At 41.2% G+C, this 27,851-nt stretch overlaps 2 protein-coding genes across 2 annotated transcripts in view; one reads left to right on the plus strand and one right to left on the minus strand.

Annotated features, from left to right (window-relative positions):
- RPGRIP1L (RPGRIP1 like) overlaps positions 1 to 24,874 on the minus strand; it is a 113,625-nt gene extending 88,751 nt beyond the window's left edge. The window contains exons 1-6 of the mRNA XM_056136323.1: positions 24,835 to 24,874; positions 21,305 to 21,396; positions 19,029 to 19,170; positions 14,201 to 14,499; positions 6,887 to 6,989; positions 4,670 to 4,813 (exon numbers count right to left, since the gene is read on the minus strand). Of these exons, the coding sequence (XP_055992298.1) occupies positions 4,670 to 4,813; positions 6,887 to 6,989; positions 14,201 to 14,499; positions 19,029 to 19,170; positions 21,305 to 21,389 (773 nt within the window). The 5' untranslated portion in view covers positions 21,390 to 21,396; positions 24,835 to 24,874. The remainder of the gene's footprint in view (positions 1 to 4,669; positions 4,814 to 6,886; positions 6,990 to 14,200; positions 14,500 to 19,028; positions 19,171 to 21,304; positions 21,397 to 24,834) is intronic.
- A 288-nt stretch (positions 24,875 to 25,162) lies between these two features.
- Positions 25,163 to 27,851, plus strand: part of FTO (FTO alpha-ketoglutarate dependent dioxygenase) — a 414,772-nt gene continuing 412,083 nt past the window's right edge. The window contains exon 1 of the mRNA XM_056136631.1: positions 25,163 to 25,262. Within this exon, the coding sequence (XP_055992606.1) occupies positions 25,218 to 25,262 (45 nt within the window). The 5' untranslated portion in view covers positions 25,163 to 25,217. The remainder of the gene's footprint in view (positions 25,263 to 27,851) is intronic.

The following is a 27,851-nucleotide window of genomic DNA, read 5'->3' on the forward strand; positions in this document are numbered from 1 at the left end:
CTCTCTGCACAGAAGAGCATGAGGCTTCTCACATTGCATGGTTGCAAAAGGTCCCTTTAAGGATTTGACAGGCGGCTGTCATCCATAGAGATGAGGCTAAGTCAGAGTGTCTGAAACATTTATGAATTAAATTTCCTCTACCGGCACATTATGGCACTTTAATTAATAAGGCAAACACCAGATCATTTACTTCAAACAACAACAACAACTGTGCAAACTAATTACACATTTGGTAAGAGCATAAATATTTTTGGAGCTGAAAAAAGTCAATAAAAGGTAAAATTATTCTGATTTTAATGTTCCTGTACATGTGTTCACTGGTTACTGCTTTATATTTAATTTAAGATGGTCTTTTTAATAAGCAGAAAATGGTGCGTTTTTATATTGTTTAAATTTTAATATGGATTTTTGTTCAAAACAACACAGACATTCAGGCTACTTGTAAATGATACAAGATTTTTTGCTAATGAGGCATTATGTAGAACATATGCAAAAATCACAACTCAGTCTTCCAAAATAGACCACAATAACAGGAAAAAACATGATTTTAATAAAAAAGAGCAGCATTGGGCTTTTACTTCAAAGCAATTAAGAGCTTTGGATAACCAAAAGTTTATGTCAAGCTGATGCCAAACCAAACTGGTCTATTAAACACATACTATCAAGAGTTTCTGTAATATTCTATGAAAAGACTCTTTGCCATAAATATCAAGCACCACACTCTGAAGATTACAACGACGCGAGGTTCATGCTTGAGAACAAGGAGTCCAACATCCAGATCAGACTTCTAGAATTTCAAATCTGAAATAATGGGTCCGTGAAGGAGAAGTTTAAATATGTTTTCCATTTTGTGATTTCTTCTCTACAGTAAATTATACCAAGTTTTATGTTCCCCCAACATTTTTCAAGTTTTCCATTAGTCTCAAAAAATTGCTACTACATATAACATTTTGAGCTCTGTGTAAACATGTAATAAAAAAAAAAGGGCCTTGAAGACTTTTATTTGAAGTAATTTTTTTTTTTTAGTTTTTAATAAACTGCATTTCAAGAAACAATACGCTATTTACTACAGGTACTTTTCCAATCTGATTCACAGGTACCTTTCAATTTTATAAAATCAGTGAGGTAGGGTACAAATTGGTTTATCTGGTCTCTGAAAAAATAGTTTCTTCACTTTTATGTAATACTCTTTATCTTGATAATTTTATTTTCTTTAGTCTGGCAGTGCTCAGGGATCACTCTGGCAGGCTCTGAGGACCATCTGGGGTGCTGGGGATGGAACCAGAGTCAGCCTCATGCAAGGCAAGTGCCCTACCCACTGTACTATTGCTCTGGTCCCTTAATCCTTCGTTTTAATGTGCAAAATAATAGACTGCTATCGTGAATGATACAACTGTCAGAGATGTACTGTGGTACAGTTGGAACATTTTGCTATGTGTATACAAACTGCTTAGAATATTTAAAGCAGAAAATATGCACACTGGTCTATCATATTTTTTTCAGTTATTCTTTTTTCAGTTATTCTAAGTCCCAGAATTTAAGAAACATCTGGATTTCCCTTCAAATTAACACTGAACATGTTAGGGACCCAAGGGATAGTATAGGGATTAAGGGACTAGCCAGATGACTCCAGTTGGATTCTCAGTACCACCTATGGTCTTCCAAGCAACACCAGGAATGATTCCTGAGCAGAGAGGCAGGAGGAAGCCCTGAGCACAACCAAACAAAACCAAACCAACAACAAAAACAAAAACACTTGTTCCTAGATGGTCAAATCTATTTTGAAGATAAGATAGCCAAGTATCCATCTTACTCTTAGGGGACTTAAAAAAAAACTATGATTATCAGAGATAAATTATATATATAAATTATGATTTATCAGAGATAAATCATCCCTGATAACCAGATTAGATGCTCAGTCAAGCTGACAGGAATGGCATCAGGCTTGGCTTTGGCCTAGTTAGGATTCTTTTTTTTTTTTTCTTTTTGGGTGACACCCAGCGATACTCAGGGGTTACTCCTGGCTCTGCATTCAGGAGTTACTCCTGGCGGTGCTCAGGGGACCATATGGGATGCTGGGATTCGAACCCGGGTCGGCCGCGTGCAAGGCCTTACCCACTGTGCTATTGCTCCAGCCCCCTAGTTAGGATTCTTATGGTTGGCTCATACCTGAAATATAACCAGGGACACTTTATCTATATAACTATATTCAGTATTAGGATCTGGTACTTCAGCGCTGTTCCTCACAAGAAAACTGTATCTTGGTTTTCTAAGAAGGTCAAGTCTAAATCAGTCCTTCCAAGGGGAACGTGGACACCTACTTGGCATGGAAACCAGTTTTGAGGCACAGTTCAAAATTCTGTCCCCTGGAATTGAGGCGTAAGTGCAGGGGTCGCGGGTACATGTCTTGTACATACAGGGACCTGAGATCCATCCTTGGCACTCCAAGTCCCCTCAGACACCACCAGATAGAGCCATGGAGAACCCCGAGGACTGGTGGGTCCAAGCAGTCATGCTGCATCACTGGGCGTGAGCACTAAGTAAGCGCCACTTGGGCACCCCACCCCAAATAAAACCTCAAACTATCATGCCTAATAGAAATATAATTAATAATATGTGTGATTCTTTTGTCCTGGGCTTAAAGGGGGTATATGGAAAGTCACTAAATATATGTAGAGAATTTCATGTGGTTACATTTTACCAATTACTCTTAAGGAACAGAAATTATTCAAACACCAATCATCTAAACAACTAAAATATATGTTTTTTCATAGACTTGAAGCACACTTTACTTAATTTTTTTTTTTTTATAGTTCTGGAGAATCACAAGTGCTGGTACTCAGGGGCCACCAGAGTCATACTTGGAGGTGATGGAGGAACCATGTGGTGCCAGAGACTGAACCCAGGGCCTGGCATTTGCGAGGCGTGTGCTATACCACTGGAATCACAACCCTGTCTCCTCATTTTACTTATTTTTTTAAAGTCTCATATATGCACTTTATCTTATACTTCAAGTACTACCATGTAAGGCTATTTTGCTAACGGCAATTTGATCTCTGCTTCTAAAAAGAAAAACTAAAAGATAATTTTTGGCTTTTCTAATTAAGAATCTAGCCTGTTAAGCATGATACTGCATAGTGGAATAGGAAACACAGAGGATTGAAGTCTGGTTGAAAAAAAAATATTAAGAATCAGGGATGTGGTTCATTCAGGGGTAGTGTTCAGGCCTTACATATGTGAGACCCCTAGGTTATATTTCTGGTGCCACGTGACCCCAAAGCACTTCTGGGCATGGTCTTGGTGATTCCCTACCAATGAAACAACAAAAAGAAATACTGAGAGATGGCTGGAGAGATAGAACTTGGGGTACGGTGCTTGCTTGAAATGTGGCAAACCCTGGTTCAATTCTGGTACCACATATGGCCCTCCAAGCACTTCCAGGAATGATCATGGAGTCAGGGGTAAGCCCTAAGCATCCCCCTACACCCAAATAATGAAGGAAATTTAAAAAATATAAGAGGCTGAAGTGATAGTACAGTGGGCAAGGCACTTGCCTTTCATGCGACCTACCCAGGTTCAATTCCTGGCACCTCACATGGTCCCCTGAGCCTGTCAGGAGTGATTCCTGAGCACAGAGCCAAGAGAAAACCCTGAGCCTCACTGGGTGTGGAATTCAAAACAAATACAGACAAAGAGATAAGAGATATATAACCAAATGGAATATGAAGCCCTCAGTGGATTCTAATTCAAACAAGTAGGGAAAAAAAACATGTTTAAGGAAGTTTAAATACAAACTGATAATTTGATGATATCATGGTAGACAGCGGTATGGTGGTTATGTTAAAAATTATTTATTTTGGGTGGCTGGAGTGACAGCATAGGGGGGTGTTTGCCTTGCATGCAGTCAACCTTGGTTTGAGTCCCAGCATCCCATATGGTCCCCCGAGCACTGCCAGAAGTGATTCCTGAGTGCAGAGCCAGGAGTAACCTGTGAGCATCGCGAGATGTGACCCAAAAAGCAAAAAAAAAAAAAAATTTATTTTTAAGTTGGGGAAGGTTCCCCCAAGTGGTGCTCAGGAGGCCTGGGAGCTCCTCCTAGAAATTTTCAGCCAGTCAGACAGTCACGTTCTCGGCTATGGCTGGCAGCTATATGCAAGGATCCAAGGATGCAATACTGCTTAGTCCCTCTGGTGCAGGATTAGCCAGGCCAGCCAGATGTGTATGGGGGACCATGTGGTACCCAGAATTAAACTGGAGTTGGCAGCACACAAGTTATGTGCTGAGCACCTGTACTATCTCACCAGTCCCTAAAACTTTCTTAGAGATATAGAGGGAAGCATTTATAAGTGAGATGAGATGATATCTGGCTGAGGTTAATTAGCTGAAGAAAAGAAAAGTGAACAGAATAAATAAGATCAATCAAGTGGTATCAAATCTCCTCCAATCCTGGTAAACGGAGCATATATGATGAGGCAGAAAAGGTTGGAGGAAAAATGTCCTTAGACTAAAGTTGTTGATAGCAGTTGGTAAGCTTAGAGTAGGTTTATATGAAGAATGTTAAGTAAAAACATGATTTTTAAATAGGCTACACTTTTCCTTCTGCGGCACATGATAAAGTATTTTAAACTAATTTTGACCTTATCAAAGTGATATTTCTGTTTTAACATACCTTTGATCTGTAGCCTGCTGCTCTCGAAGTTGAAGAAGAGATAACTCAATTTCATTTTCTTTTCTCCTCAACTGAGTTTTCAGGATCTCAGCCAAGTGCTCTAATTCTTCTATCTGGCCTCTCTGTGACTGGATAACGTTTTCTCTGAAATAAACTTTCTATGAGTTTGTGGCTTCAGGGAAAATGTTCACTATTTAAAATCATGCAAAGAAAGTTTAACATAAAATTTGCAAATGCTATTAACTTGATGTGCTTCCACACATAGCAAAAATATAGGCGACTCATTATTGGACATATACGTGAAAGTATTCAAGATGTTGCTTTTTGACGGTAATATCCTAAGGAGAGGATTGCAGTTTGGTTAAATTCACGTAAGTGGACATTTTATTGGCTTATGCAAATGACTGTAGTTGGCTTAATTCATTGAAGTGGGTATTTTATTGATCATCTACTTATTCTACAGTCTGGTCATCTGCAGATAACTTATAATACCTTTGTTTACAGGCAGCATCTGCCTATCTCACCCACATGAACACCTCAGAGAGACGGCAGGAAATGTGCAAATTCAAACCTTACCATCGTTGGCATGTATTTACACTTCTACCATGGCTAGCAGTATCCCTGTATCCTGAGTCTCAGAAAACTGATGTGAGCCCTGGAATTTCAGCTGATTAGGTCTAGCCTTTTGGCTCTATTCTCGCGGACTTATCATTAATGTATCTGGTATTTAAAGCACGCAAAAGAAAAACTGAAGATCACGTATTCTTAGGAAAATAAAGTCACACTTGTTTTGCGATCACACCCGGTGGTACACAGTGGTAACTCTCAGCTCTGCACTCAGGAATTATGCCTGGTGGAGATTAGGGGACCATCTGGAATGCCAAGGATTGAACCTGGATCAGCTGTGAGCAAGGCAAGTGCCCTATGTGCTGTACTATCACTCCAGTGATAGTACATAAAGTACTCTGTCTTGCATTTTGAATTGTGGTTCTTGATGTTCCAAGTGAAGGCTGTTGTGAAGACAGAATCTTATTTTCATCTGTGTGACTCTAGACACTAAAGCCATCCATAATACTTTGATTAACCGAAAAAAAAAAAAAACACACTAAGCTTAATGTGGCCGAAGTAGCACTGTAACACAGTCCTTTGTTGTTTGCTCGAGTGGGCACCAGTAATGTCTCCATTGTGAGACCTGTTACTGTTTTTGGCATATCGAATACGCCATGGGGAGCTTGCCAGGCTCTGCCCTGTGGGCGGGATAGTCTCAGTAGCTTGCTGGGTTCTCCGAGAGGGACAGAGGAATCGAACCCAGGTTGGCTGCATGCAAGACAAATGCCCTACCTGCTGTGCTATCGCTCCAGCCAAAATAATCTTCATAAAATGGCAGTATGATAAAGAATGTGATCCAGCAGAATCAAGACAAAATCTAACATGCTTTGAGAGCATCAACTTCTAAATCAGTCCTCCCAATTTTTATTTTTCTTTTTTGGCACACCGATTGGTGCTCATTATTTGTTCCAGGCTGGCATTACTAGGGGGACCACATGTGGTACCGGGGACTGAACCTGGGCCTCCTGCATGCAAAACATTGCAATATAGCTCCGTAAGCTGTCTCTCTGCTTAACTATCTTTTTAACCACAAAAAGGGTTCAGGATCTAAAAAAAAAAAAAAAACTTGCCATTTTTCTGAGAATAAAAATGTTCCCTCTAAATCACATACCTCTCTAAATAATTGGCCTTTGTGATAATTTCTTAACGGGGAGAGATGATAATAAAGGGTGTTATTCTACAAATCCTTCAACCTGCGAAGTTGGTTAAACTGTTCATTTTCCTGAAAATGTTACTTGGTAAATAATGTCTGTTCTTAGCCTACAGGGGCTGGAGCGATAGCACAGCGGGTAGGGCGTTCGCCTTACAAGCGGCCAACATGGCCGACCCGAGTTCGATTCCTCCGCCCCTCTCGGAGAGCCCGGCAAGCTACTGAGAGTATTCGATATGCCAGACACAGTAACAACAAAGTCTCCAATGGAGACGTTACTGGGCCCGCTCGAGCAAATCGACGATCAACGGGAGGGCCTTTACCTTTACCTTTACCTTAGCCTACAGAATAAGCTTTGTTTTAGTGGAACAAATTGATTGACCAATTTTATTTGAAGGGAAAAATTAAAAAAATGACAATGAATAAAGTTTGAAAATGACTATGAAAAAAATACATACAAATTTCTTATTTCTCCTTTGGCTTCTTCAAGTAAATTGCTGCTATATTTTGTAGGCACAGAGTGTACAGTTTCTGCTATGTCTCCACCTTGGACTTTATTACCTAAATAAAAATTAATGAGATTGACAGAAATAAAAGTTAGAAAAGAAGGACCCTGGATTGGCTATCATGAGAATATCTGTGATATAACAAACTTTTTCAGGAACTACTCCTGGAAGTGCTCAGGGGACCATATGGGATACTAGGAATCGAACCCGGGTTGGCCACGTGCAAGGCAAACACCCTACCCGCTGTGCTATCTCTCCGGCCCCTAAAGATATTTTTAAGTAAGCATAAACCAAAACACAGCAGCAAGTACTGTCCCGTTTGTGATGCAGAAGGGTTAAACTGCAGTGTGTGCCCTGTCCTTTGAATTAAGAAACAGTGGGATGTGATAGCTATGGTTACACTGCAGTTTTTGCTCGGCTTTCCCGGTTTCCTCTAAATTCAAAAACGCCTCATCGTGCTGCACTGATGCAGTGCTGGTAAAGTTAGAAACATCAAGCAGGTCGCTTAGGCACAGGTAAACAGGGCGGCAGCCAGAGGCAGGAGCTCTGAGCAGCTGGTTCTGGGAACTGGGAAGAGATGAACAGTTCGTACATCATAAAGCTGACCAGAGTAGAACAGAAAGACCCAAATGTCCCTGTAGTCTAAGCTGAGAAGGGGGGCAGGACCACCGGAACAATTAGTCACTGTCACTGTCACTGTCCTCCCGTTGTTCATCGATTTGCTCGAGTGGGGCCCAGTAACGTTGTGAGACTTGTTACTGTGTTTGGCATATCGAATACGTCACAGGTAGCTTGCCAGGCTTTGCCGTGCAGGCGAGATACTCTCGGTAGCTTGCTGGACTCTCTTAGAGAGGCGGAGGAATCAAACACGGGTTGGCCTTGTTGGCCGCATGCAAGGCAAACACCCTACCCGCTGTGCTATTGCTCCAGCCTGGAACAATTAGTAAATTGATAAATGTCTCCTTGGGGCCCAAACCACAAAGATTCCCAGAAGCAAGGGTTCCCCTCTAAATTCCGTGTTGTGACCCTCTTGCCTCAGTGTCCCTCAGTGTATTGTGGAGAAACACACGTGCTCCATTCCTGTGCCTTTCTTCTCCTCGTGTTACCATTGCTATGACTGCCAGAAGACTCTAAAAGAAGTGCTCCAAATTCGTAGTCTGGGCCGAAATTTCAGGTGGCTGCCTAGCTGCTGTCTGTCTGTCGTTAAATAATTGAACCTTTTGCTTTCTTGCCTAAAGATGCTTCTGGTGTGATTACACAAATTCCATTACAACAACTTGGAAAAATTCTATAATGGAAACCAAATTACCTCGAGATAATTTGATTTAGCTTTGAATTTCTGAAAGATTCAAAGTCTTCAGTTTAGATTTTACAATATAAAGTAAAGCATATAGGAAAAAGAGACTTCCAATTTTTTTTTTAAAGTTTTCTTTTCTTTTTTTGGGGGGGGCGGGGATCAGAGGGTGGGGGGGAAAGGTTCAAGTAGTCAGGAGGGTTGAGTCACACCTGGCAGTGTTGAGGGCTTACTCCTGGCTCTGTGCTCAGGGATCACTCCTGGCAGGGCTCAGGGGATATGTGAGTTTGCCAGGGGTTGAATCCTACTAGCTGTATTGTATCTTTGATTTCAGAAAAAAAAATCCATTAAATAAAAGTAACTTGAAAAGGTATCATCGAATTGGGTTTTTTGTTTGTTTCTGGGCCAAATCCAGTAGTACTCAGGACTTACTCCAGGCTTTGAGCTCAGGGCTCACACTTGTCAGTGCTCAGGGGTCCAGATGGGGTGCCAGGGATCAAATCTGGGTTGGACCTGTGCAAGGCAAGCATCTTACCTCCTGCACTGTCTCTCTGGCCACCAAAGAGGATTCTTTTTATATATTTTGTTGCCACACTTCAAATACAATTTTTCTTTAAAACTTTAAATGTGATTTTACAAGCCTGGTCTCACTAATGGGCTGGAGTGATAGCACAGCGGGTAGGGCGTTTGCCTTGCACGCGGCTGACCTGCTTAGCTCAGGTTCAATTCCTCCGCCCCTCTCGGAGAGCCTGGCAAGCTACTGAGAGTACCTCGCCCGTACTGCAAAGCCTGGTAAACTACCCGTGATGTATTCTATATGCCAAACACAGTAACAACAAGTCTCACGATGGAGATGTTACTGGGCCCGCTCGAGCAAATCGATGAACAATGGGAGGACAGTGCTACAGTGCTACAGTGGTCTCACTAATAAAACTACAGACCAATTCTGTGAGTCACTTCACATGCATACAATAATTAGATTAGTATAGCTTAGATTTCCTTTGGGTAATGCCCTGGAGTACTCTGGCTCATATGAGACCATGCTGTGCCGGAGAGCGGACCCAGGGCCCCCATGCGTAAAGCATGTGCTCCAGCCTGTGATCCATCTCCCAGCAGCAAGTAATTCAGATTTTTGTTTATTCTTGATTTGGGGGGCTGCACTGGCAGTGCTCAAGGGCTAGCTACTACTGGCAGTGCTTGGGGAACTGCACATTGTAGGGCATCCGACCTGGGTCTCACTATGCAGAGTGTGCTCACTGAACTAACTCTCTGGCCCTAATTTAGATTTTTAAATGATGAATAGTTCCAGATGTGAAGCTACAGGAAAAAAAATCACTCTCCTTAGAAAATTTTATTTTGAAAAGATAAGAATTGAAAGGGTGGGAGCGATTGTAGAGGGGTTAAGGGCCCTGCCTTGACCAGGCTGACTCATGTTTGACCTCAGCATCACGTGGTTCAGTAGGGCACGCCCAGGTGAAACCTGGAGCACCGGGTATGTTGGGGGTGGTCCCCCATGCCCTGAGCATGGTCTGGGTAATGTTCGGTACCAGTGGCCGGGGCAGCGCTGCAACCTCAGGCTCTAATACTGACCCTAATACTGACCCACTGGCTGGGTCAGCCACGTGACCCCAGGAGTGGTCCTCCAGGTCTCCTGTGCACTGCTTGGGAAGCCTCCCCTTAAGTAAGAAGAATAAATTAGGATTTTCATTAGAATAATGGAACTATTACTTTGGCTATTTCCGAAACTTTCATATTGATTGTAATTCAGAGTAAAAAAAACAGGAAAAAGGTCTAAAAATATCAAAGACGTTGGAAGTGTTAAAATTTGCCTATTAGATACTATAGGCAGTAATGCTCATTCTTTTTAAAAAATTCAACGAGGCGGCCCAGTCCAATGGTGGTTTCGGGTTTGGGCTCACGGCCTGTGAAGTTCTGGCACTCGGCTTAACAGTGCTCAGGGATACCACGGCTGCTCTGGCAGTGCTTGGGGGACAGTGGGAGTACATGTGGAGCTGGGGATGGCACCCAGGGGGGCCTGCCACCACTTGAGTCACAGCCCTGGCACCAGAAAATTACTTCTTAAATAAATCGTGGTGAAAATGGAACATCACTCACATTAGAAAAAAACAACAACAAAACTTCTAGGGAGCAGGGAGATAGCTCCAAGGGCATTTATGCATACTACGCTTGCAGGAATCATGGCCTACAGCTTGCAGTGATAGATGGCCTTCTACTTATCACCCCTGAGCACTGAGCCTTTGAGCACTGACAGATAGATGTGACCCCCTCCAAACTAGAAAAAAATTTTATACTCATAATGTAACTTAAAAAAAAAATCAGTGGTTTTATATATCGTTCGTTTGTTTTTGGGCCACACATGTGGTGCTCAGGGGTTACTCCTGGCTCTGTACTCAGGTAATCACTCTTGGTAGTATTCAGGGGACCATATGGAATGCTGACAATCTAACCCTAGTCAGTCAAAGATAAGGTAAATGCTGTATCTCCTATACTATTGCTCTGGTCCCTGACACCTCCTAATTTTCTTTTTCTTTTTTCTTTTTGGGTCGAGTTCGATTCTTTCGCCCCTCTTGGTGAGCCCAGCAAGCTACCAAGAGTATCTCGCCCACATGGCAAAGCTATAAGCTACATATTCAATATGTCAAACACAGTAACAATAAGTCTCACGATGGAGACGTTACTGGACCCGCTCAAACAAATCGATGAACAACAGTGACAATGACAGTGACAGTGCTTTATGGGTTGCACCTGGCTTTGCACAGGGGTTACTCCTGGCTCTGCACTCAGGAATTACTCCTGGAGGTGCTTACGGGACCATATGGGATGCTGGGAATCAAACCTGGGTTGGCTACATGCAAGGCAAATGCCCTACCCGCTGTGCTATCACTCCAGCCCCCACCTCCTGATTTCTTAACACTGAAATTCCAATAGGAGGACACCAAATTACATAGAAAGTAACATAGAAGCAAACTATACTTAACACCCAAAAAAACAGTAACACAGAGGGCTCAACTAGCAACAAAACAGCTTATTAAATTCTTAGACAAGGATTTAACCTTGTAACATTTGTCACAGAAAATGATTATTTTCTTTATACTTATTGATTTCAATTGTGGGGCTTTGTTATCTAATCAATTTCAACTCTAGAACTGTATCAGTGGTTGTGGCTTTTCTCTACATTAAAATAGACAAATAAATGAAATAAATGTTTCTATGTTACAGTAATCATATCTTATACTAGTACTTCTCATTCTATTCTGACAAGGCACAAACAAAATGTGGTAACACTTTTCAGTAGCTTGAGGCTAAGGCTATTTGTGGCAGAGATCTGGGGTTTCTCCCTTCCCATTCCTCCGGTCACCCCAGGTTGAGATATTTTTGACAGGCTTGGCCGGAGTTCCAGCCTTGAATGCCTTGAAGAGTCTATTTGGGTTACTAACATAGCAAACTTGATAATTGTGTTTCCAGCTCACTCAGGATGATAGTGGAAAGGAAAGTATTCATCACAACTTAATGCTTTGGACAGCAGCTGTGTCTTGGACTCTATCGTAGTGAGAAAAAGGTCTGAAATCTGATGAGTGTACAAGGACAGGGGGAAAAGCCTCCGCTGATCTTTTTCTCATGGGGAGAAATCCTAAGCAAAGCTTAGTAATCAAGCAAGCAGCAATCACCAGCCGGTTGCCAATTTTGAGGGGGTCTGCCCTTCCTTCCTTCCTTCCTTCCTTCCTTCCTTCCTTCCTTCCTTCCTTCCTTCCTTCCTTCCTTCCTTCCTTCCTCCCTCCCTCCCTCCCTCCCTCCTTCCCTGCTAGTTTCTTTCCCTCCCTCCCTCCCTCCCTCCCTCCCTGCTAGTTTCTTTCCCTCCCTCCCTCCCTCCCTCCCTCCCTCCCTTCCTTTCTCTTTCAATTAAGGCACCACACTTTACACAGTTATTCATCCTTGAGTTTCAAGGATACAGCACCAATCCCATCACCATGTCAACTTCCCCACCCAATGTCATTTTTACTCTGAATTTGTTCAGTTTTTGTTTAGCATAAAAGACCTTGTAGACAGCAAAAATATTATTTTTTTCCTCCAGTTAAGGTCATAGATGACAAAACCAAGATTCAAAGAGGAGATATGATTTTTTTTAAGGTTAAATATTTATTAGTGTGGAGTAACCATTTTCTGATCTTTTATCTCATCTGGTGTCTTCACTCCATTTTTCAGATTAGGATAAGGAGGCTCTGGGAGGTCCAGCGCATTCTTCCAAATAAAAGTAAAAAAAAAATGTATTTTTTGATACAGGACTGGGGTAGGGCCACACCCAGGGCAACGTGAGGGCTACTCTGGTTCTGGGGGTGGAGGGAGCTCCCAGAGGAGTGACGGGGAGGGACCAGGCAGTGCTGGGGATTGAATGTATTTCCTAATTTTTAATTCATTACCAAGCTTTTAGTTATATTTAAAGTCTGTTGCCAAACTCACGTAGCTAGGAGTGGCCAAGACCTCTTTCATCCTGCAGCTGTCTCCAGTCTGAGTGAAGGCATTACTGATTTCAAAGGACTCAGTCTCGGGACTAGATAGTATTAACCATTTGGTTCGAGGAAAAAAATACACAGAATACTTTTTTTTTTGTCTTTTCTATTCACATGGTGTTCGATTTCTTTCTCAATGAAATAAAATTCTTACACAATTTTTTTTAATGCTCCTAAAAAATACTTGGACTTTACATGAAGTATAATCAAAACGAAGGTCATTAGAGCTAAAATTTAATTTCTTTACCCTGGTAGCTGAAAAAGAGTGTAAGTTGCTTAAAAATATTTATTGACTTTTGTCTCATTATATATGTAAAAAAAAGACTGCATGTGAGTGGAGAGAAATTGGAATTTTGTTAGAAATATTTGGATTATTTCTACACTGTTTTACCCATGAAACTCAATTGATGGGTAAGTTGGATTGGATAGATTTCTTTTTTTTGCTTTGGGTCACACCCTGGCCACTCCTGGCTCTGCACTCAGGAATCACTCCTGGCGGTGCTCAGGGGACCATATGAGTTGCTGGGAATCGAACCTGGGCCAGCCGTATGCAAGGCAAAAGCCCACCTGCTGTGCTATTGCTCCAGCCCCTGGATTAGATAGATTTTAGTTGATTTAAAATGGTCATTTCTGGAGATAAAAGAGACCTTTATGGTCACTGCTTAAATCTGTTTGTTTTCCGTGTAAAAGAAAATTCAGGTAGAGGATCATTAAAAGGCTTGTCTGAAGTCTTTAGCAAGAAAGTGGTTGAAGAAGAAGCCAACTTTTTTTTTTTTTTTGCTTAAACTGGGGGGATGCTGCAGGTGGGTGGGTCACACTTGTTGATGCTCAGGATGATGGTGCTTGGTGGTGCTAGGGACCAAATCAGGGTTGGCTGCATGCAAGGCAAACATCTTAACCCCTATACTATCTCTTTGACGAAGAATCCAACATTTTTAAACCTCTACTTACGTGTACATTTCATTGTATGATGCCTCTACACAATGAGAAGTAATTTCAAATTTTGTAAATTTTATAAAGTGGCCTTTGGACAAAGATTTTATAAGTGGCCTTTGGACAAAGAACTTAAGTGTGCTCATTCAAAAGGATAAGAAGGATTATTATATATAAGCCAACTAGCTGGTATCCCTGTTATGCCTAATCAACGCGATTTACATCTGTAACATAGACATCAACTCAATTTAAGCTTACTTAATTTCTGGTCTTGTCTCCTTTATCAGTTAAAACAAACAACTAATTTCAATGTTTTGCCAACAAATTGAAATATAATGTAGTAATTCTTAAATATAATCTTCATGCTAATATTAACGGGATTTTTATCTAAAAGCCAAAAACTGTTATTCTTTCCTCTTTCTAAAGTCATTTATAAACACGAGTTATACAGAAATAAAACTGGGTGCATGTGAAGTAACCAATTAAAGACTGAATTTAAGTTTTCTTTACCTTTCCTGGGGTATTCCTGGAAGCCTGAATTTTCACTTGCTTTTCTACGTCCGGTGTTAATACGGGATTGCACGTAATTATAGGGAGTTTGTCTGTGACCCTGGATTTGAAGTTGCTGTTTGGCTGAAATCAGTCTGTTTTTGAGGACTTCATTTTGTCTTTCAAGCTCATGAACTTTGTCTTGCAGTCGTTCAATCATTTCTTCCATTTCCACGTCTCGTCCCAGCCGCTTGGGGCCGCCACCAGTCCGTTCATATCTTTTCTTGTCATTAACTAGCCGTATTAACTTGGTGGCCATTCTAGGGAAATAATAAAAAGATGAAAAGGAATGTGAGAAGTCAGCATAAAATGCATTCTGTTGAAAGGAACATAATCACTGTGAAGACTTCAGTGCAGAACCTGAATAATAAATTTCAGGTTTTGATGTAACTATTACTGCCTGTGAAGAATCCTTTGATGATAATTGAAACCACTGGGCAACAATCTGCTTTATAGCACTGACAAATAACAGTTTCCTAAGGCTTATCATTTAAGGTTAGTAAAGAGAGGACACATATTTACTCCATATGTTCTTCAAATGCAATTTTTAACGCATGACCTTATGTAGGAATGCTGTATGCACTTAAATGTAGCTACAGATTGTGGATGTGATGGGTTATATCTGCAATACACGGTAAGCTGAAAGTTTTGAAAACTGTGTTAAGACTCCACTGTATTTAGTTGATATAATGTGTTCAATTTCTCTAGGATTAAGACATACTACAAATATATAAAAATGAGTTGCAAACATATATCATTTAAAAGTCCAATGAAAGCCGCAAAAGTTACCAAAGTGAGCCATATTAAAAGTTGCATGCTTAATGGTGGAAAATAATTGAATGAAAAAAAACTTAGTTTAACATTCCCTGTAAATTTGGACATAAATTGTACTTTTGCTATCTCAGGAGTTTTATACCTTTGACTCTTCTAAGTTTTGATAAAAATTAGTTGGACAGAACAAAAGACAAAAGGGTACATTGGGGTGATGTAATATACACGTACGGAAAACATGCCTGACAGTGAATGGAAAAATTTTGGCAGGACAAGAAAGAAAAGGTGGCTTTGATGAGAGACACAAGTTCAAGACTTTACAAAATTGGTCGCACATCTTCAATAGCTGATTCTAGTTTATAGAGAATCTATTTTTATAAAGACCCAGACAGGAGATTGAAAATAAAAACACACTTCATTTTTCTTTAAGCGGGGTTTGCTTTATTTTAGTATGATTATAGACAGAAGCTTTTACTTAAGAGAACAAAAGTGAAATTAAAAAAAAAAAAAGGAATCCTTAACAGCTTTGGGACGTCACAGAACCGCCTTCTTTTGCCCTAAGCAGAGTTCTCTGTAAAAGTGGTAGTAATACAATTCTCTTGACCTGCTTCTGGCTACTTGGTCTCCAGCACGTGTCATTGGGGAGAGCGATGCATAACATAATCAGTTAAGATTGTTTTCTCTTTCCCTTGAGGCACATCCATTAAACTTGCTTTATAAGGGATAGAGAATAGTAAAACCCAAGATCCAATAGTACCACAAAAACCCTCGTAAAATAATCAGTGGATTATTTCCTTTTCCACCTAATCCAGAGAATGATGTATCATTGGGACAATTGGCCAGGTATCAGAGCCCCTTGAAGTGACTTACTCTACCTTTATGTACTCTCCATTGCCCTTTAATAAGTTAGGGACCTCTGCCCAACTAGTTGCTTATCCACAGAAATACAGCCATCTAAAAGATGGCAACCTAAATAGCTAAATCTTCTGTTACAGAGAACTTTCATACAGGTTACATTCAAAAGAAAGACATTTAATGGAGCCAGAGAGACAGTACAGTAGGTAAGGTGCCTGCTTTGCTTGAGGCTGACCGGGGTTCCCAGGTTTGATCTCTGGCATCCCATATGGTCCCTTCAGCAAGGCCTGGTGTGATCCCTGAGCACTGCTAGGTGTGGACCCCTCCCCACCCATCCCCCCCGCCCCATCACAAAGAGATTTAATGAAAATAGGTAGTCAATATTTAGAGAAAAAAAATCCAATTTTTAAGACAAGAAAAACATAGCTATAAGAGTGACTTTAAATTCATTCAGTGATATTCAAATAAACTTTAAGCCTTTATTTATTAATAGTAATTACTATTGTCAGTTGTTTGACTTAATTATTTATAGTAGCAGTAAACAATCAAGAGAGCTGGTAAAGTCTGACTACTACCTTTACTTAAAAAATTATTATCGCTGAGCACCGCTCAAGTTACCATACATAGTGCTGGGGATCAAACTGGATTTGGCTATGTGCAAGGCGAGCACCTTAGCCCTTATATGATCTCTCCCACCTGGCTACTTACTTTCAAAAGTGTCTTTCAAAATATCTGTATTCATTTATTTTTTTGTGGGGGGGTGACACCCAGAGTTGCTCAGGTGTTACTCCTGGCTCTACACTCAGAAGTTACTCAAGGTGGTGCTCAGGGGACCATACGGAATTCTGGGGATTGAAACCAGGTTGGATAAATGCAAGGCAAATGCCCTAGGTATTGTATTGCTCCAGCCCCCCCAAATCTGTATTTATACTGAAGAGAATACTCATAACCTCTTCAGAATAAAAGTATATGGGCCATACATAATGGTGCTGGGGTGGTGGGAATACAGTGCTGGTAACTGAATTCTGAGACTTGCATAGCTGGGCATGTGCTCTACCACCTGGGCTGTCTCCCTAGCTTAAGAACAAATTGCAACAATTCAATCTGTAAATGTAGCTAGATAGTGTTAGTGTGAAACTGAGAAGGGATTGAGATTTTAGGTCATAGTGGTCATGGGATCCCAACACTAGGATCTAAGTAAAATAAAATCCTAGGTTAAGTGAACTGAACACACACCAGAATTGTGGTAGAAAGCAACAGTATATGAATACAAGTAACAGTCCTAATTTTTTTTTTTTTGGTCAGAACAAATTTAATAAGGTCAAGACTGAATTTAGTTCTTTTATCAACCAATAGGCTTGTGAAAAATAAACACACACACACACACACCAATTTAGTTGTTGTAGATTGCATGTCTCGTTTTGATAGGTTGATGTGAATATACTTCTGGTCAGAAAAGGAATCAGGAAATTGAATGACAGGTTTTGCAAAGGCCATGATCATGACTCAAAACTCAGCTAAAAGTAAAAGTGCTCCATACACTGTTCTGCCTAAGATGCTCATTAAAAGGAAACCTAGGGGCTGGCGTGATAGTGCAGTGTTTATGGTGCTTGCCTTGAAGCGGCTGACCCAAGTTTGATCCCTAACACCCCATATGGTTTCCTGAGTGATTTCCAAGAGTGATCCCTGTGTGCATGGCCAGGAGTAAGCCCTGAACACTGCTAGGAGTGGCTCTCAAACAAAAGGAAATTAAAACAAAACAAAACAAAACAGAAAACTAAGTCCAGAGAGTAGAAATAGAACTAACTCTAATTCTGAACTCTATTAACACTAAACTGAATAGAGTTTCAATTGAGATGAACCTGTAGGATTAGTTCTAAACAGGAAAAAAACTTCCTATCTTCTTTCAAGGTTTTCTCAGTCTTTTCATGGTCCACAGAACAAGAATATAAATACAAACTTGTCCATACTTACTAATGTTAATGTACTTCTTTCCCCAACTACACACATTCTGATTAGTTACATAGTTTCTGAACAAGAATTAAGAGTATTAGCTCTCAAGAATCTTTTTGCACATAAAAGTGTTTCATAAGAATTAGTCCACTCTCTTATGGACTGAACATGATTGCCACTCAATGCCTCTTTTGCAGACCACAACACCCAAAAGGAGAGAGAGAACAAAAGGGAATGCCCTGCCACAGAGGCAGGGTGGGATGGGGGGATGGGTGTGGGAGGGATACTGGGATCCATGGTGGTGGAAAATGGGCACTGGTGGAGGGATGGCTACTTGATCATTGTATAATCGAAACCCAAGCACAAAAATTTGTAAACCTACAACTGTACCTCATGGTGTTTCACTGATAAAAATTAAAAAAAAAAAAGAATTAGTCCAGTCTCTTTTAACAGATTCTAGATTAATCAAGTTAAATATATTGCAGCTTGAAATGTTGTCATTAAATCACAAATTTTCATTAAATCCCAGTAAGCCCCAAATCCTAAAGGAACAGAAATTCTAAAAATGTAGAATGCTAATTACTTCTAAAGGCTTTCATTTTAAAACCAGGACATTTAAAAAAAAAAAAGATACTTGGGGCTGGAGACAGTACAGAAGGTAAGGAACTTGCTTTGCATAAGACTGAACCTGGGACGAATCCCCAGCACCACATATGGTACCCTTAGCAGCACCAGGGGTCAATGCTAAGCATAGAGCCAGGAAAAGCCCCAAAGTACCATCAAGTAAGTCCCCCACCCCCCAAATAAACAAAAAGAGATGTTTAAGCTATTTTTCTTATAGATATTAAGCCAAATATGTTTGTTTATATGCTCAGATTGCAACCAAGGCCTCACACAAGGAAAGAATATAGTGTACCACTTAGCTTCATCCCTAGACCTTAATCTAAAAGTTATTTGTAGACATGAAGTACATAAGGCATTCTTAGTAGCTCTCTGCTTTCAAATGACCTGACAACACTCATAATCCTTGTGCTTTATTATTCTAGTAAGGTTTTCCATTTCTAAACATTGCAATTATTTACAACCTGCCTTATTCCAAGATGATTCACAAGGTAGGGCTTTCTATTAAGTTTAGATATTAAAAAAAAAAAAAGCACATTCGCCAAGCAAACAGTCAGGAAAAAAAAAGTTAAAAGCTTTTTATCATAACCTTTTAATTTTATCCTCTTGCTTGCGGGCATGCTGTTTAAGTAGTGTATTTTCATCATGCAAACGTAAAAACTTGTCCTCCAACTCTTCACGACTAATCCGTGATACTGCTTGACGAGACTTGGCTGTCCATGCTGACGTTTCTGCAAAAATGCCAAGGGAATTAGTAGTGAGATTATTTAGCATCATCTCTAAAAATAAAAACTGTTAATAAAATTTGAAGTGCTCATTTCAGATCCCACCCACCTCCCCAGCCACACACATCACACACACAACACACACACACACACACACACACACACACACACATACACACACATCACCTTGGAACCTCCAATAAAGGTTGCTTTAAAAAAAATGTTTTAGTAAACTTACAGAACTATTCCTATCCCTCTTTGGAAGTGAGTAGAGAACTCTTGGCTATTGTTTGGGCCATACCTGGCAATCCTTGGGGACTACTCCAGGTTCTGTATGGGGGGGGTCACTTCCTGTGGTGCTCAGGGAACCGTGTGATGTCAGGGATCAACTCCAGGGTTTTAGCATGTACTCGACCTCTGAGCTATCTCTCTGACCCCTATTAACAATGTTTTTAAAGAAATGATCCTAATTCATGTCTTTGTTTTTGTGAGGGTACAGCTGGTGGTGCTCTGGAGACCATGCGGTATCAAGGGATGGGCTCCAGGGTTGTTGAAAGAAAAGAATGCACTCCTTAGCTTTTTGAGCCAGCCCCAGGCTCAATCCCCAGTACTATATAGTTTCTGAAGACCTGTCAGATGAACCTCACTCCTAGAAAAAACAGAATGTAAGATGAAATTCTGGGTCAATCAAATGTTTTTAATTTATATTCTGAACAGTGAAAACCAAAACAATCAGTGTGAGATTTTTTTAAATATATAAACAAAATTTTTTAAAATAAAATTAAAAAAATAATAATTTTTTTAAAATAAAGGGCTGGAGCGATAGCGCAGCAGGTAGGGCGTTTGCCTTGCATGAGGCCAACCTGGGTTTGATTCCCAGCATCCTATATGGTCCCCGGAGCATCGCCAGGAGTAATTCCTGAGTGCAAAGCAAGGAGTAACCCCTGTGCATCACCAGGTGTGACCCAAAAAGCAAAAAAAAAAAAAAAGCCAAGAGTTATAAGTCTAATATAAATTATAAGTCTAATAACTAAAATTCTATACCAAATACTTATAGGCTTCCTCACCCCCACTGCCACCCCCTGTGAGCACACATGTGAGCGCGCGCGCGCACACACACACACACACACACACACACACACACCCATGATGGTGTCAAGTATTAAGCCTAAGGTCTTACACACTGAACTTGATCTCTGGCCCCAGATATTTAAATTTGACATATCCCATCTCACTTTGAAAACAGGTCAATTTTTAACAACGTTCTAAATAAAACAAAGAGCAAATGTACAAAGATAAAAGTTACTGAGGGCAAAAACTGGACTTCAGATTTTATATATGCCTAAGCCAAGCTTAAATGTACATTTCACTTTTAAAAATAAAAGCCAATACATTGGTCACCTTTCTGTGATAGTGCAAGTTCACCACTTGTACTATTATGATTAACAGGTGTATGACACACCTTATTGAGATCTATTTTGTATGCATTTTATATCAGAATCTTTTCAGTGATGAAAGTACAGGCATATACAGACAAAACCAAAATTCTACACTTTAAATTGTTCTGTAAGCAGTGCTCTTCTTCATCAACTAAAAAAGTGTCCTTTTTTTTTTTTAAAAAAAAGCAGCAATCACTAGGTGATAAAAGGATAAGGAAAACTTCTAATGTATATTAATTTGATAAAACCAAGTCAACATCACTTGGATAAACAAGCCATTTTGAGATACCCTAGTTGAAAGGAAAGAAATTTTTTTTAAATATGGAATTTCCTCCCATATAAAATTTAAACACAAAGAAGCATTTTCATGGTGAATGTGATTTAAACCAGGCAATTCGGTTTGGAGGCTTGAAACTCTTTGCGTAGTTTCTACTGATGGATGGAATTTTAAAAGATGATTTATAACAATTCTTTATCAGAACAGAGGGGAATTTTACATTTTCTATGAGCTGTTGATAATTGATGCATGCAGTAAAAATACCATATGCTGCTCTAAAATGCTCCATCTCGTTTAGTCCAATCAAGAGCTATATAGTTACTTAAATGGCTTGGTTTGTACGAATATCAGAAATACTCTAAATTAAAAGGAAAGAAGTCGCTGATCAAAGTTCATCACTGTAATAAATAACAGCTGGCCATACCTTGTAACCCGCCCATTCCAAAGAGGTTTAGGCCTATATCTTTCACAGGCAGGTCTCCAGCCGTCTCATCCGTCGGGCCAGACATGGCCTATCTGTGGGAGAAAGAAAATTCAAATAAAAATTCTCCGAGTCATAACACTAACTATGCAATGGAATGAACCAAATAAAGTGAATATGGCACTAGAACTTTAATGGACATCTTATTGCCCACATGTGCTGCTTCAAGAAGATGAAAGCTGCTCTTCCAAAAGTAATGCTGTGTTCAATCAGAGAGACAGTGTTCTTTTCAACAGTATATTTCCTATAGTTTGCTGAGGAAATGAGGTAAGATTATCATTCTTCCTTCTCTCCTCTGAAATAAAAATGAACTCCCCAAACTTAAGCAAAGCCTCCTTTCCTCTGACTCATTCTGACACCTCCTATTCATTCGGATATCCAAATAAAGCACATACCCCTAAAAGCACATACCCCTAAAAAATGATGCGTTGGGTCTGGAAGCCCATGATATGGTCCATCACTGTTTTACTCAGAATTAGAAACTGAATGCCTTTATTATGAGAATTATTTTGCATATACTTTTAACTACAGTGAAAATTTAAATTGCTTTTTTTTTAACCTCTTTGCTGGGCTGAAGCGATAGCATAGTGGGTAAGGCGTTTGCCTTGTACGCTACCAACCCGGGTTTGATTCCTCCGCCCCTCTCAAAGAGCCCGGAAAGCTACCAAGAGTATCTCTCCCACACGGCAAAGCCTGGCAAGCTATCCATGATGTATTTGATATGCCCAAAACAGTAACAAGTCTCACAGTGGAGATGTTACTGGTGCCTGCTTGAGCAAGTCGATGAATAATGGGAGGAGAGTGCTACAGTGCTACCCAAATAAAGCAGGTTTCTTGGGGGGTCGAGGGGGTAAGAAATACAAGTTAGGAACTAGACTTAAATAGTCTAGTTGGTATTAATAGTCTAGTTAATATGAAGAAGAGAGCTAAGGATGTTCAAGGAATGGAGTTCAAGTGAGGTCCTAGGTTCAATCCCTGGCAAAAAAATAAGAGAAATAATTGGAGTTATTGTACAGACAAATGATTGTATTTAGCACAAAACTGCCTGATATGCTACTAGTGCATAAGTATTTTCGACTTGATACATAAAGAAATGGTTGTTTCAAGTTTTGTGAAGGAGGTTTCATAAATTCACATATTGGATCTTTTGGGGGGTACATATTTGTGTGTGTCTCTGTGTGTGTTATCTTTGTTGCTATGAGTAGTATACTCCAAAGTTTCCAAACTTAACATAGAATGTCTAGCTAACGCTAGCATTTCTTACAGTTTCTCTTCTCCACAGAGATACAACTATTATATTTAATTTTATATGTGAATGTGTGTCCCATGAAATATCTAGCAGAGAATTTTTGTTTTTTTAGTATTTTCATTTCAATCTACCCCATAAATCCAAATGCGAACTGTCAATTAAGAAGAGTCAAGGTTGGGATATGAGCAATAGTATAACTAGTAGGACATTTATCTCGATTGTGGCAGACCTGGAGTTCGAATCCTGGGATCCCATTTGGTCCTCTGTGCACCACCAGGAGTAATTCCTAAGTGCATAGCCAGGAGTAACCCCTTAACATCACCAGGTATGGCGCCCCACCCCCCCAAAACAAAAACAACAACAACAACCAAAACAGTGCCGAAGTGCCACGGTGGAGGTTATCAGTCTCTATAAAGCTGATCCTATTCCATGGGGCTTCAGAGTCAATGAAGTAAAAATTTTGTGTTATGCACAATATACTTATGTACATATTGTCACTTTTATTGTAACTTATGAAAGGCTGAGAACCAATGCACTGTGCTATGATACAGCACCCCAGAGTTATAAAGATACCTATTTCTTTTGGAAACTGATACAGAAAATGTCAATTTTAGAACGCAAATTGTCAAAAAATTTAAACACAGGCCACTGTCCCAGCAATTGTGAAAACTTTTCCAAGGATGGAGTAATGATAACTCTTATAATGATGATGATGATACATTGGCTGCTTCTTCAGATGAGCCAGACACTCCTCTAAGTGTGCCACTTATGTGAATCAAGTATCTCACACTTCCTTTGGAGGTTTACAAAGGAACCAGATACAACTTAGATCACTCGCTGAAGGCCATGCAAATTAAAAAAATGGCCATTTAGTCAGATTTGTGATTATTGAAATTGGGAAGAGAGGGTTGTTCCTGGCATCTAGAGACCAGAGATGATACTAAACATCCTTTCATGCAGAAGAACCACAAGAAAAAGTTATCCGATTCCAAGATACTAATAGTGTGGGGGCTGAGAAACCTGGAACAGTGGTGTTCTGTTTCTCAAACACCACCTCATGCTTGCTAAGCTCCGCTCATAGAAGTCTCCTTTACTTTAGTTAGGAAAATCCATTTTCCCCTCATTTTGCTCAAGGTCTTAGCACTACTGGATTGCTTATTCTTTTGGGATCCAGTTCTTCTCCTGAGAGGCCTTCCCTGACCATGTGGTGATAAAGCTATTCATCGTTTCAATTTCATCAGTCCATTCTGTGTATAGTAACTGCTGCTATCTGAAATTACTGTATGTTCTCACCAGTTCATTCCTAATTTGCCTTCACTAGTCAAGAATAAGACATCCCAGTCCTGTTCACAGTGGGTCAGGGGTCTGGTCATCGACAAGCTGAAAAATTAGTGCCTGGTATTGAACCTAAAATTGGTTACAGTCCTTGCCTTTAGGGAATCAATGAATCAAATATAGGTTCTGGGATAACCAGACCATAAACAGATACTTATGAAAAAAGCAAAAGTGGGGGAAGGAGCAGAGAGACAGTCCAGTAGGAAGCGTTTGCCATGCATATGGCTGATAAGGGTTCAATCCCTGGCACCAAATAAGGTCTTTGAGCATGGCCAGAAATTATCCCAAAGCACTTTGAGTTATAGTCCCCCTAATATACAAATAAACAAAAGCAAGAAGGGGTCTTGAAGAGACAGTACAGGGTTTTTACTTTGGTTCGATCTCAGGGATGCACATGCAGGAGTGATGCTTGAACACATAGCCAGGAGTAAGCCCCCCACAAAGCCGGATGCAGCCCGACCCCACCCCCAAAAATAATAATAAAAAGGGCAAACAATAGGCCACCCCTGCAGCTTAGGATCTAAGACCAACTCCTTACCCAGAGCTAATGAGCAAATTGTGTTTTTGTGCCCTTTTTTTTTTTTTTTTTTTTTTGGGATTTGAAGAAGGACTTGGCCAGGCTGGTAAACAGCATCCACTCTTTTTTGTCAATTAAGGTTTAGGGCTGGGATCTAAAAATTTCAAGCCGATCCTGGGGTGCGGATCAAAGACCGGGCAGGGTGTCATTGAGGCCTGATGATGCGGAGGGGGGTCTCGTGCCGGCTGCTTTTCACGCGAGCAGAACTCCAGGGCCTTCTCCAGGCCGCAGAGCGAACATCAAGACATCAGCCCGGGCTGTAGGGAGAGGGTCGTCCGCCTCCAGCCCCCTGTGTCCCCAAAGATTACTCACCGCCACTCTCCCAGCCGCTAGCTAGCTACCGTTGCTATAGCGCCTAGCCTGTGCCGGGAGACAGGCCGAGAGGAGCACGGGAAAAACATGGCAGGCTCCGCTGCCTGCTGGGAAATGTAGTTCGCGTCGGGACCCAGCCCGCCAAATCGCAGGCTCCGAGGACTACCCTTCCCCAGCTGGGAGCCTGGGAAATTCTTGTACTCCAAACCCCGCGGCGCGCGCTGGGGGCGCCGCTTTGCATTCTGGGAATTGTAGTTTTCGAGGCTCCGGGAAAGAACTGACCCCGACGGCAGCGGGGCTCTTAGAGAACTACAAGCAGGAGGCGGGGTCCCGGGCGAGGGAGCGACGCGGTTCGCAGTGGAGAGGGCGGCTGTAGCGGCAGCATGAAGCGGACCCCGACGGCCGAGGAGCTAGAGCGCGAAGCTAAGGTATGTCGGGCTCTCTGGAGTCTGGGATCTTTCCTGTTTTGGCATACGGGGGCAGTGCACAGGAAGCGCCTGGTTTGATGACTAGTGGACGTTCTGCTCTAAACCCAGGATTGACAGGGCCTTGTCAGCCAGCCGCAACACTGGGGATGTGAATTTCAGCAGCTCAGGACGCAGGGCCTGGCCCTGTTTCCAAACTGTTTCCTAAGTGACTAACTAGAGGGTTCTGTGTCTTCAGCGCAGACAACGGGAATCTTCACCTGTAATTCTAATTTTCTACCCTTGGGGTTCTGTCTGTGGTGTAGTTCACTTTCCATGGGATGGCGATAATAGTATTAGTGATTTATTCTTTAAACAGTATTTATTTTTTTTCCTTAAAAAAGCCTTTATTAGGTGCCAAGCTCTGTTAAGTTTGTAATATATTTATTTCATATTCTTATCACAGCAGATGGCAAGATAGTTATTATACTGATGGAGTATCAACAGTCCTGTGTTACAGATGAAGAATTGAGGCTCAGAAGAATTGTTTTTCCTTTCTCTCATTCCCCAGATCAAATCTTACTGATTTGTTAACTATAATGGTAATCTGTCAATTTTTCTTGATTCCCCAGCACCAAGCTACTATGATCACTTTAATGACCACTTGCAATATTCTGCTTATTCGTTTAGTCACTCTACATCCTTTTCCTCCCCCTTTTTCTACTCTCCCCTCCCCCCCCCCCCACCACAGCCCTCTCCTTCTAACAGTGGAGTGTGGTCTTTTCAAATTGCAAATTGATTCATGTCTTTTTCCTTCCTCTCTTCCCATCACCTGTTTCTTCCCTGGCTTTGTTAGCATGAAGATAGGACTTAAAATGGCCTGCAGTGTTGGACCCTTTGGTCCCTACCTGTGTTACTAAATGCAAAGGGTTTTGAGGCTTGAAGTGCATTGACCAGACACACGAAGTTGTTGGGAGCAAAGATTTATTACTCCTGACAAAGTAAGTTGGCAGGGAGAAAACTCTCAAGCACTCCCTCCCTGGTCAGTTAAGGAAGATGTTTGTTTTCTCTTCTGTGGGGGAGAGGAATTTTACTGTGCATGTGCAGGGGCTGCTCATGCTCCTTCATACATCACAGTTTCAGACAGTAGCATTCTTAGGATGCTCTGGTGGGGAGAGTTTTCAGAGAGATATGTCATTAGTCCATTTTAGGATAACTCAGTCCCTTCTCTGCAGTCATGAAGCTGAGAGAGCTGGGTTTTCTGTAGGTAGATGACCTTGCTTGAGGTTTTGAAAAAAGAAGAGCTGAAATACAGTGTTTTAAAAACATAATGTGGGGCTGGAGCAATAGTACAATAGGTAGGGCATTTGCCTTGCTCCTTTTCAACCTGGGTTTGATCCCTGGTATCCCATATGATTCCCCAAGCATCACTGGGAGTAATTCCTGATTGTAGAGCCAGGAGTAACCTCTGATCACCAGCAGGTGTGGCCCCAAAACCAAAAACCAAAAATAGAAAAAAACAAAACCACCAGAAAACCATAATATCTTACCATATACTGGCCCACAAGGACACAGCTTTCTTAAACACAACACGACTCCAGTTCTCTGCCCCTTAGCCCGCCTTTGCCCTTAAAAATCCCTCTTTCTTGAGCTTGATTTGGTCAGAGGATCTGTTCAGATTCAATTTGTTTTTTGTTTTTGTTTTCCTTTTTTACTGGAGTGATAGCACAGCGGTAGGGCGTTCGCCTTACCAGCGGCTGACCCGAGTTCGATTCCTCCGCCCCTCTCGGAGAGCCCAGCAAGCTACTGAGAGTATCTCGCCTGCACGGCAGAGCCTGGCAAGCTCCCTGTGACGTATTCGATATGCCAAACACAGTAACAACAAAGTCTCCAATGGAGACGTTACTGGGCCCGCTCGAGCAAATCGACGATCAAGGGGAGGGCCTTTACCTTTTACCTTTACCTTCCTTTTTTGGGGGGGGGGGGACCCAATGGTGCTCAGGCCTCACTTCTGACTCTGACTTCAGGGATTACTCCTGGTGGTGCTCTGGGGACCATATGGGGTGCTGGGGATGGAACCAGGGCCTGCCACATGCAGGGCAAACGCCCTACTTGCCGTACTATTGTTCTAGTCAGATCCTGTCTGTTGCTTGCTCTGTGTTAGGAAGTGAGGAGCAGTGGTCAATAAAGCAGTACTTGAGTACTTGCTAATTACATAGAATTTAGAGTGTTCCCTGTGGGTTTCTCTTAGGCAGTGCCTTCTGTATTTAAAATATAAGATCTTGTGTGTGGGGGGGCTTGTGTATCAAAGATTCCAAGTGGGGAAAACTTCTTTTGCACATCTCAACAATGCCAAGAAAGAAATATTAACCAGTAACATTGTGCACGGTCACAGCTTTCTGCTTTATATTTAAAGATACAAACTTACAAAGATTAGTGTAACATCTCTTATTTGCTAGATGCTGGGTCTTTGGCTAAACTAGAATCCCTGTACTAAAGGAGGTTTTTCTCTGTTGAGATTGTGATCACTGCCTGTGAGGTGGTGTTACTGTATCCACATTTTGTGGATGGGGAGACCCAGCTTGACAGTGTCACGACTTGTCCAAGATAACT

The sequence above is a fragment of the Sorex fumeus genome, unplaced genomic scaffold, assembly GCF_029834395.1.
Source record: "Sorex fumeus unplaced genomic scaffold, SorFum_2.1 ptg000122l, whole genome shotgun sequence".
NCBI classification, from domain to species: domain Eukaryota; kingdom Metazoa; phylum Chordata; class Mammalia; order Eulipotyphla; family Soricidae; genus Sorex; species Sorex fumeus.